We start from the raw sequence: 12104 nt of genomic DNA, 5'->3' as shown, positions 1-12104 counted from the left end.
AGGTCAAGTGGCCTGGTAAGCCATGGGGGGGCACCTACCCTACCAGGCCTGTGCTCAGATCAAGGGTCAGGTAGGAATTTGGAGGGGACCTCACACTTTTTTCCACCATTTATTGAGGTGCGTGGTTTTCCTTTAAAAGCCCTACCAGGCCTAAAGGCCTTTTTTTTTTTTTTTTTTTAATACTTTAACCTCCCTGGCGGTATGATTATTTCAGATTTTTGGTGCTGAAAGCGGTACCATTTTTTTGCATGGAAATATGTATTTTTTTTATTGTAGGCTGTAATTTTTAGGAAAAACTCACTGAAATCTGTCCGAACAAGAGTCTAGTAAACATCCCGGGTATGATAAAATTTGAAACACAAAATCATAAATTATAATTTAATAAATAATCATAAAAATAATATAAAAATAATAAAAAATTGAATTCAATAATATAATCAAACCAAAAACACTGAAATGTGAAATAGAGCGCCAAGTTCGCACATTGCTGAGCTCAGTCGCAAAATCGTTTTCAGTTTCTGATGACGAATTTCCCCCACGAATCATTATCACTCAATTCTGCAAGTGGTTCTGATTTACTATCGCTGTTCTCTAGCTGATCTAAACCGCTTTTGACCTAAAGGGACACTTTTTGGACGCCATGGACATTTCTCAGTTTCCAGGCAGAAAGAACAGACAAAATGCAGGCAGGGCGCAGGACAAAGCACTAGGGACAAAATGTATGTGAAATAGGTTGAAACAGCAATGTTTTACTGTGTAAAATGTAAAAAAAAAAAAATGACATTTTTTAAAATTTTTAAATTTCCCGCCGCCGGCGGCGCCCGTACGTCCCGACGTCACAGGGACAGGACACAGAAGCCGGATGCCGGCATCGGCCGGAGGAGATGGCCGGGGACGCTGCAGGGGACACATCGTGGGAGCGCAGGGTAAGGTAAGGGAAGAACACATGCCGGAGCAGCGCCGCATGGTATTCCCGAGTGTAGCTCGGGGTTACCGCTTTTGGTACTGAAATGTTACCCCGAGCTACACTCGGGAATACCGCCAGGGAGGTTAAGCAATGAAAAATGACTAGCCCTTTAAAAACTTTCTTTTTTTTTTCTTTTTTCACTGGTTCATGTTCTTCAAGGCAGTACCCAAATCCCCATGCCCCTTTTTTGGCCAATACCTTGCATATAAGCCTTCAAAATGGACACTTTTGAATTTACAAGTTCAAGTCCCACAGACTTGTATTGAGTTTGAAGTATGTGGTCGAATGTTCAATACTTTCGAATGTTCAACTGCGAACTAAACACGGGGGTGCTTGGCCCATCACTATTGGACACCATCAGCAGTTTTTCCATAGGCTCTGAAGTGAAAGTCTACCTTTCAAGTTATTTTTAGAGCAAGTGTGCTGACTAATTTCAGGTTGCAATTTTCATCCTTTTTTTATGGCTCTAGTGCCGTCTCTGCGTGCATGTAGGTTGGCCGGATCAGACAACCATTAATCCTAAATTAAAGGTGTTGGCAGAGCTTCTTTCTGTCCATTCAATTCATCACCTTCAATTATTTCAAAGGTCTTTCTTGGAAGCAGACTTTGTGTTGGTGATGCCGCTGGGCCTCACCACTACCTCCTTGGAAAGCAAAGTACCCCAAATTCAGCACTATGCGGGAGAACATTTTCAGATACACTGCTGCAAGAAGGTGTGACCCAGTGATGACACACAGAAGTTGCTGTAACTGTTTGACACAAATTGACCTTGTCAATTATATTTTCATGTAAGGTTTGCTTGCGTTTTTTTTGTTTTTAATTTGTTCACTGTGTATCTGGTATAAATGCAGCTGTGTGGCTACCATAGGGCACATTTGCCACATCGTAATTGCATGACACTGCAGAATACATAGGGATCTGATTTCTATCCAAAAGCGTTGCGTGATTTTTAAACCTCTTTTTATGTAGTCTGACATGAAAAGATGATTGAGCTCTCCTCATAATGCTATCTTCTGTATTTTGTATATATAGTCTTGTGGTCACTGCACCAGGTAAAGAATATGATAAATTCTAAGTACTGATTTATATCTTTTTTGTATAGAAAAGCTAGCTGCCATTTGTAATTCTACTTTCGCTATTTCTGCCTCTTTATTTCCACTTCAATACAGATTTAACATTGGCTAGGCAATTCTTCTAGACAAGTCACTTTTAGGCAAAAGTTAGTAAGCCCCTTTTTCCTACATTATTATTCTTAAAGGGAATTTATCAGGGTGGGCATGTGGAAGCAGTTAAAGGAGCAATCTCCGGGGTATCCTATTAGCTTTGTGATTTAGTTGCAATAGTGCCTTCCACAGTTTGTCTTGACATGTTCTCGTTATACTCGCTGCATATTTGGAAGAATGCTGAGCCCCAAAATGTTGTAAGTGATCTATAGGTAGAATTAAAACCATCAATTGTGTTTTGTTAGGGTTTTGGGGTTGTACTCGACATGTGAAAAGAATACTTAACTAAAGATGCTGTTTCAGCCACGGGTCCCTCCATTATATGGCATGGCCGATGATCAGCACAGACACATGCTTAACGCAAGCTCTGAGTCGAGACAAATATTTCCAGTCTAGCTGTGTGTTATATACTGGACTTGTGTGTACGCAATCGACAACTCACCCCCCATGCAAACAGAAAAGGAGAGCAGTGGTCTGCCTTGTCCAAATTATTATTATTATACAGGATTTATATAGCGCCAACAGTTTGCTCAGCACTTTACAATATAACGGGAGACAATACAGCAACGATACAGTTCAATACAAGAGGGTTAGGAGGGCCTGATCCTTGGAGCTTACAATCTAAGATAATCACATTCCTTTGTTATTTAAGGTAATCAGACCTCATACAGCCCTTTAACCAAAGCTTGGAGACATTCTTAAACATTTGTGAGACCAACATTAATAGATTGTAAGCTCCCAGGATCAGGCCCTTCTAACCCTCTTGTATTGAACTGTATTGTTGCTGTATCGTCTCTCGTTATATTGTAAAGCGCTGAGCAAACTGTTGGCACTATATAAATCCTAAATAATAAGGAGATGTGCAATTTGCAATTTCCCAATCAAATTGTAAGATCTGTGTAGGTATGGAAACTTAAATTTGCTAATGTAAGCGCAATCGGTTTTTTAGGTTAATTAGATCTATAAAATTTGCTCAGTTTAGTTCTATTATTCTTATTTATTTTTCATGTTTGATGCCTCTTATTTGACTAGTTTAATAAAATGGTATTTTATTGTTATGCCTCTGTGTCTGTCTCTTTCCTCTGTGCAAATGGTGTAAGGGTGTCCACAATGCTCCATCTTTGGTCTCACTATTCCTTGTGGTGAGTCATTAGGCTGTGCAGGAGGGTCCCAAGGTTGCTGGGTGGGAAGTTGGCATACAGGATATAAATTTCAAACCGCATTAACGTGCTTGCTATCACCATGGGTAGCTTTTAGCTGATGCCAAATGCAGTACAATGTGAAGTAATGGGCCAAATATTTACATTATTTGGGGCTTTTAACACCAATTTTTAAAGTGGTAGTAAACTGCCCAAACAATTCTAAAAAATCTTCTCCCTGCAAGTGTAAAAGCATAATGCATACTAGCACATTATGAAAGACCTGCTGGAAAACAAAGCCCTCCAGCAGAGTGCTGTCACAGCTCCCCAAGGCTTCCATCTTCACCTGGTCTTCCTTCTGGGTTTGAAAGCTGTGGCCATCTGATCGGCCGAGCCGCGATGTCCTTACACCCCTGCGCATGCACACGGGAGTTTCAGCTGCGGCACAACTCTCTCAATGGATGGCACCCCATCCATTGAGGGCACAGTTAGCGTGCACCAGTGACATCACCGGTGCGTCTACAATAAATAACTCCTAAAGGACATATTTAGGAGATATTCACAGTACCTACAGGTAAGCCTTATTAAAGACTTATCTGTAGGTAAAATATACCAAAATGGCTTTACTTCCACTGTAAAAAAAACTATATGAATAAAAGTATATCTCTTCTTACCCTGCAGCCATACCCTTACTAGGTCTACAGTATATGCAGTAATGTGCATTACAAGTTTGGGTTCAAGGCTTCATGTTATTGCATACACACCACAGTGTGCATGTTTGTTTATATAGTGCGGGGAAGGATATCAGGTTATTCTTTCTGTGTTAACTGTGGAGATTCACCCTCTTTCCCTCCCAGTGACATGGTTCAGTAGGATAGAATTGTGAGAAATGTAAAAGCTTGGTCTCATTAACCATTAGACAACTGAACTTTCAAAACCTAACACTTTTCAAACTAAACTCTAATCTTGTATGGCCAGTGTTAGTTACTTTGAAGGCTAACCTATTAGTGGTAATGAACTTTGGCCCCCATATGTAGGATTCTAATTACTTGCGAAGATCCTGCAACATTTTCTGTAAAGGGGTGGACCTGCTACCTTGGTTTAGCATGAAGCCCCATACTACATTGCTCCAGTAAATGGTAAATTCCAGACTTGATGACAGACATGTTGTGCCATAAAGAAGGGGTTTGTGGTCACATAGGTTACCAAGTCTAAAGAAAACAATTAAATATTGCTAAATGAGGACCTGCAGGCTTGATTGATAGGAGTGCCAAAGAGCAATAAAGACAAGGGAGGGAGGGAAGGATGTGCCATATGTAGAAATTAATATCTCTCTATCTACACATAGACACACACACACCATTGGCAGTGTTTTTAATATATATCATTTTTTGTGTACACGCCCTCTACCTTTTTTTTGCACCAGAATTTTATCTTATCAAAAGAGCAATGATAGTAAAAATGAACTCCAGGCAGATGGCTAAACCAATGAACTATATAGGAGCCTTTTAGTGGTCAAAATATTGTAATTTTGGGTTTGATTTACAAAAACTGGAGAGTGCAAATCTGGTGCAGTTGTGCATGGTAGCCAATCAGCTTCAAACTTCAGTTTCTGGAAGCTGATTGATTTCTATGCAGAGCTGGACCAGATTTTGCAGGCTCCAGTTTTAGTAAAGCCCCCCCCCCCCCCCCCCCCTCCTTGTCATTGCTAATTGGATTCTAAACACTGTGGTCTTTTCTGTGTTAGGTGTGTCCCAGAAAGGGAGGAGTTCTGTATTTGCTGCAATTCTTAGCAAACAATACCTAGACAGCTTTTTAACTACATAACTAAATCAAAAGTTGATTAGATTGCTCTACCCTGTGCTTGGGTGGTGTACTGAGCATGCATATAAAGTAGTAGAACTTTACCATTTACATCTCCAGGTTTTACTAGTAAACAAACATTAAACAATAGATATGGAAAGACAGGGGAGACCTTTTGTTGTTAGACCTGTGTATTACTAGAAGATTGAATAGGGTGAAAAAAGGCCAGAATGTTAGCTGCGGTGCTTTTAAAATCAACTTTACTGCTTTAAGGGTAATTCAATTTTTAAACACTTTATCACAAAGTTAATATTTTATCCTGAGACTGCAAAACAATCAAGAGTTGCAGAATGATATTCCCATTCACATCTAATCCTCAATTCAATTGACAGCTGAGTATCTTTTGTATCTATTGTATCTTGGGAAATAAAACCATGCAAACCCATGCAGTTTCAATACAAAATACCACTCATTTTAATTTCAAAAATTAAAAATTACATAAAAACCTTAATATGCAAATCATAATCTTATATATGCAACCATTTAGATATTTAATAGCCTATAAATGGCTAAACTAAAGCCCTTGTTTCACCAAGTAGCCAAAGGTGTATACACAATTTAAAAATAACTGAAAGGCAAAACTTTTGTTTATTTTGGATAGAGTGAAAGAAGGTTCGGATATTTGTCAGTTTATCATTTCTATCTGGGAATCCAAAAGTTGAGTTTTTTGGTTCTATAGATGTCAATGGAAGTGCTGCATAGAAGCATGTAGTGCATTTTTGATGAGTTTTAAATCTGCCTAGCTACAAGAAAAATAAAACAAAATTGCATCAAAAACACAGGTGCAAAAAACACAAAATGCAATGGAGAAACTCAACCTGCATACAAGTGAAGGTAGCCTTACTCTATCCCCCTCCCCCCCCCCCCCAAATAGTTTTGCTCTATTTTAAAAAAAGAAAAAAAAAACTTCTAGTATTACAGAACTGAGCAAGGCTCCCTCACTGTATAGGAGATCATTTTATTTAATATATTTGTTACACACCATTGAACAATACTTTGTTATTTAGATTTGTACATTTTTGTTCAAGCATTGCATTAAAATAAAAATTATAAAATGTGTGATGGTTAGTAAATGTTCTGTAGTAGGGATGAGGTGTTGATACTAATCAGTAGAAGCCTAATCATTCAGATATATATTTGAATAACCTTTTGTTAGAATATCAAGGTTTAGCATAAAAACCCTGTACAACCCAACAAACCAGCAGTACACAGGCTAATTGGAGCTCTGACCAAGATATTACTTAGATTTCTGTAGTACACTATATTAGGAGTGACACTATAGTCATAAAATGGTTTATGAAACTTTAAAGAAATTAAAAGTTCCAATAAATCATTGGAACAGAAGATATTTAATACCAAGACCAGAGTAGTGAGAATTGGTCATTTCCAACCAATAGTTGACATCCTCTACAACACCAGTTTGCATAGAGCTAATCTCGCCAAGTTTTAATTTGAACATGTCAAATTTCCTCAGAGGCCCAAATTTCAACATTAGCAATCTAAAACCTGGGACAATAAAGACATGCCCACTCCCTACTACCTCTTGTGACCTGAACCTGTAGACACAAACAGAAAGGAATCACCTTGATTGGTTAAGTTCAAGTGATGCCTCAATTTGCATTCTAATGAAGGTTTGTGGTTTCCTGGCTTGAATCCTGGCTCAACTTCTCTATAAAAAGACAAAAGATAGTTTGTGGACCTCACATATCTTCTTAGGGTCCTCAAGATCTTTTGGATACCGATTTCTGCACAGAACATCTGATATTGCTATATTCACAATGGCAGCCCACCTAACTTGTGAGAATGAAACAATTGGAGAAGAGCGATACGAAATCCTGGGACATCTTGGCGAGGGTAGTTATGGAGAAGTTGTGATGGCTGTTGACAGGGAACTGGGTAAGTGAATTCTTAAATAATTACAAAAAAATTTCTAATTTGCAGACCATTTGAACATCTAGAACAGATAGCACAAACATTAGCATCTTTACTGATTAAATGACCTTATTAGAGGTAGGGGTTTTGTTGCATAAATTTGGGGAAAAGACCATGATGCACAAAGATCTAATTCAGCACTAACAAAATATAAAAACTGGTTGAACAGTGCAAAATCCCATTCAGGCAGCTGGCATTGTTCCTACAGAAAACAAAAGCCTTTCCACCTGTTATCAATTTCTTGAGTTGGTCCTTTTGCATATCTTTAACAACCTGCCATGAGTAAAACATGAAGGCCACATTTTTTGAACTCCTCCTGAAAGTGCTAGCTACTGGTTGTTATGCCACAGAGCAAGCCTTGATATTTTACAAAAGTACATATTTGCATACAGGTTCCAGGTCAGGGATTCTATAAATTCAATTGGGTAGATTCAATATGGCAGCCAGGTAATTGGCAATTTGAAGAAGAGCTCACCAAAAGCAGGCTTCCTTTTTCTCTCATGACAGATTCATGATGATCACACACAGTTATAGTGGGTCATAGGCAGCTAAGTATGTAACAGATTTGACTATAAACTGATGGTCCACTATGCACAACCTAGACACTTGGCATTTAGATGGGAAGGGACAATAGATCTAGCTGCATGGGCAGCTACATATCTCACTGCTAGCGAGGGCCTAGAGAAGACGGCTACATTTTGAAGAAAAGCATCCAGTCTATGTAAAATGAATGGGCTCAAGTATTGGACATCACCCAGAGTTTTAGATGTCCAAGTCTTATTGTAATCAACTTTTTTTCCCTCCTCTTTAACAGGTAGCCTTGTTGCCCTAAAAAAGGTAAAAAAGGAGCGAACCAGACTAGAGGCCTTTCTTCATGAAGTTTGCATGTCACTCTTTGTTACTGGACACGAGGGCATAATATCTACCCATTCGAGAATTCTGGAAAACTCAGACTGTTACATGATCAGCCAGGAATTGGCACCTGCTGGATCTCTTCACTCCATCATCCAGCCAGGGGTAAGTAAAGCTAATGAAGTAGCTGACACTTTAGCATTTGCTTGCTAATTCTATAAATTTGTCCTAGGGATCCTGGAGATTAATAGAAACTGGTGTTTTGTCATGGATGATACTTTCTATATATTGCATGCATTTATACCAAATATTGTTGGCCTGGTTGGAGAGAACTAAGGAAGGGCTAAAATCCCCAGTCAGCTATTTTCTCTGCACCATCTGGGCAAGATTTTCCTTAATCCAATCAAGAAGTTGGAACAGGAGGTAGTAGGAAGTCTACAACGTTAGGGGAATTCCCCTCTTAAACAGTTGTCCCCATTGGATGATTTCCCCTCATCTCTTGTTCTGTGACAACTGTAAAATTTGCATTCGCCATTAATTTTGTCTTTAAAAGCAGAAAGACAAAAATAGAGATTACATCCCTCCTTCCCCACCTCCCTTCCTAGTGGGCACACAGATAACAATCACGATACAGGTTGTGATCCTTCACCATTCTATATTAAAGGTTAGTCTGGTGTTTAAGCCAGAGGTAAAATTTAAAACCAGTTAGACCTCCCATATTTCCTTCATTGCCCAATTATTGCTGAAGTAGTTGGAGATCGGTTGCACTGATGTTCACATAGAATTCCATCTGCAGATTTAAAAAGTAACCAACGTTGTATTGAATTTGATATTATTGAATATTATTTTTTAGTAAAATAGTGTTATTTTAAAGCCAAATATCATATAATTAATTGTTTTAACTTTTCCAGATGGGAATTCCAGAAAAGCTGGTCAAACGGTGTGCACTACAGCTTACCCAGGCTCTTGAATATATGCACAGCAAAAACCTGGTGCATAGGGACCTAAAGCCGGACAATATTTTACTTATGGACAAGAGATGTCATAATGTGAAATTAAGTGACTTTGGACTGACTCAGTTTGCCGGTACAGTTGTTCCATCAATGGCACCCCTCAACACATTCATGTCCCCGGAACTTTGTGAACTGGAGCACAGGGAGTCAATTGTGGTGGATCCTAGTGTTGACATCTGGGCCCTTGGTATTGTATTGTATGTTCTTCTCACTGGAAACTATCCATGGGAAACAGCTTCAGCTCAGGATCTATGGTTTCAAAGGTTTATTTACTGGCAGAACAACTCTGACCATGTTCCACCACCAAGTGGTTGGGAGAATGTCAGCAGGAGGGCTCAAGATTTATTTCACATACTTCTTGCCCAAGACCCCAGCTGCAGGAACCAAGTCAGAGTTGTTCTAGATTTTCTTCATTTTCCTTGGAACTTTGAAGTTGCCACCCAAGAAACCATGGATCTTGTGGAGCAGAAGGAAGAGGAGGATATTGCAGCAAAGGACAGTGAGGTAGAAGTCATTGTGCTGGAGAGTGAAGAGGAAATAATTATAATAGAAAATCACGGTGACATTGAATACATTGTGATCAATTATTCCGGCTCTTGAATTTGCTGCAGTTAAAATCTCAGCAGTGCTTCTTTTGAAAGAGACCAGCAGTACCTAAGCTCTGAAGTTGAAGTCTAAACGGACCCCAATTATTGTCCTAAAAGGAGGAGAATAGTTGCAGAGCTTCTCTGCCCAGCTCAAACCATCACCGTCATCTCAAAAATATTACTGAAGTGGTGAGATAGAAGGAGCAGGGACAAGCATTTACCTTGTGACTATTTCAAAGGTTTTTCTGAGATGTGGACTTTGCACCGTGATGTCACCGGGCCTCATCACTACCTCTTTGAAAAGCAACTACCTCAACTACAATTCATGTTGCCGTCTCCATGCGTTTGTATCTATAGTGTCAATGCAATCACTGCACCAGGTATAGAATGCAATAAATTCTAAGTACTGGTTATACCTTTTGTATCGTGTAATTCATCTATTTTTGCTCTGCCTCTTATTTCTCCTTCAACACAGATTGAAAAAGTGTTACAAAACCCACAACAGTAAAATCAGTCTGTATATGCAGTAAAGCATGCTTGTTATACTCCCTGTGGAACCTACGGGGTTAATCCTCTGCATTGTGTAAAAATGTAGTTTGATCCTGATTTCTCTGATCCTCTCCTTCTTTCAGTGTCCCCCTCTTAAGACATTGTGCGGAGTCACTCTGCACATGCTCAGTTTGGTATGTATTACTAGGGTTCTTTTTTTTTTCTTAGGAGAGTGCATGTGATTAACAGGGCCAATCAGCACTGTCCAGACAGAGGTCAGGGGTTCTGCATCCTCCTAAAGCAAAATGCAAAACTCCTCCTACAAGCTTTAATCAGTGCTCAGCTGGACACTGATAGAAGTCACAAGACTGCTCTAACTGCTGATGAGCAGTTTATATTTACTAAAATAATTGGATTTCCATGTTTAGTGTACTGTGGGAGACCGTATATAGTGAATGCAGGGTCTGGGGTTTAGTAACACTTTAACGTTGACAATACATTATTTATGTAAACTGCGCAAATCCCCAATCAACTGAAGTCACAAAGCTGCAAGTATATGAGGATATAGTCTCTTAAAAGACCAATTCAAATGGATACTGTGCTAGGTGAACCCTTAAAACTTTGTGAGCACTATAGAAACCTTTGCACCTCTAAAAAGCGATCAAAAATTGAAAATAAAACACTAAATAATTACATACATATGCCCTATGAAGACCCTCACCCCTCTGAAGGGCGATCAAAATTTGAAAAAAATTAATTGAATAAACTGAGTGCAGTAATCATAAATACGTGTAAGAAACCATTATATGTGGTCAAATTAACCTAAAATGTCATGCATTATCCATGAGCCCTATGAAGACCCTCACACCTCTGAAGAGTGATCGAGGTTGAGGATAGGTCAAATCTCAATGTGAAAAAAAAACTCCTCAAATATACATAAAGGTTAGTAGAAATTTTTCAAAAACAGTAACAAAATGTCCATATAGACTTAAACCATAGTCCATAAGTATGAGAAGAATATGACAATAACATGAATGAACATTTTACAAAGCTGCAGTTTTTTTTAATATGGGCTGGAGCCCCCAGACTGCACCGGCTATTTTCTGGAAAAGGTAACCAGCCCATACCACACCATGCCTGGCCTAGGGTCAAATGGCAACCTACGTGAAGATCCAGCATATTCCAAGTCATTAAAGGGTTACTTCACATTTACCAAAAAAAACATGCCCGTGCAGATAAGGTACATAAATGGCCCACATCTATAGCAAGGGTATTATTTCACTTTAGTCAGAGCTGAACACTTTGTTTTTATCTACATAGCTAGTTTTTTTGGTAAAGGTGAACTAGGCCTTTATCCTCACTGGGAAGGTTATACATCGAACCAGCATGTAGAACACAAGTCACCGCAAATATAAGCAATACAGTGAAAGTGTAACTGACCGCCATAACGTCTCCTAAATCTACGTATGAAGACTGAACAAAGACCCCCACTTAACCAAAGGTCCTCTAAACCACAACCTGGGTCGCAGGATACTCGCACCGGCCTTTATCCCCTCAGCTTCTTTTTACTGCATACAATGCAGGGCCACTGAGTAGATTCTCTACTTCCTTCATAACATGCACTGTGAGGGGTCATCATATACTAGAAAAGACTGTAAACCTTGGGGCTCAATCACATAGGCGCTCGTCAAGTAACATCTGTTTACTTTATGTACTAGTTCTGAGCTGTTTGCTGTATGGACTCACCAGCACAGCCAAGTTTGAAAGGTGAACGCACCCGGACGCACAGGAGCTGCACCTGGCCCTTCATACCTGTCAAACTGCGCAAGTCCATACAGCCAATGTGTGGCCATTCACTTTGTATGGGGTGCCTGCACACAGCGCAGCACTGGGGCAGGAAACCTAAGAAATGCCTCTTCTTGCTGTATGGAGCTGAGTGCCCATGTGAATGAGCCCTTAAAGTAAATCTAAGACAAAACTTTCTTTTTTCACTTTAGATAGAGTAAGGGAAGGTTAGAACACCTGTCAGGTTGTTTTTC

At 39.4% G+C, this 12104-nt stretch overlaps 1 protein-coding gene across 1 annotated transcript; it reads left to right on the top strand.

Moving 5' to 3' along the window:
• Positions 1 to 6970: 6970 nt before the first annotated feature.
• Positions 6971 to 9589, top strand: LOC149455782 (serine/threonine-protein kinase SBK1-like). Its single transcript, XM_089685868.1, has 3 exons — positions 6971 to 7088; positions 7939 to 8141; positions 8888 to 9589. The coding sequence occupies exons 1-3, from the start codon at positions 6971 to 6973 to the stop codon at positions 9587 to 9589; spliced, it is 1023 nt and encodes a 340-aa protein (XP_089541994.1).
• The last annotated feature ends 2515 nt before the right edge of the window (positions 9590 to 12104 follow it).

This window comes from Staurois parvus, unplaced genomic scaffold (assembly GCF_062004578.1).
Source record: "Staurois parvus isolate SC_StPar_1 unplaced genomic scaffold, SC_StPar_1.0 ptg000388l, whole genome shotgun sequence".
NCBI classification, from domain to species: domain Eukaryota; kingdom Metazoa; phylum Chordata; class Amphibia; order Anura; family Ranidae; genus Staurois; species Staurois parvus.
This window is presented reverse-complemented; position numbering and strand designations above follow the sequence as displayed.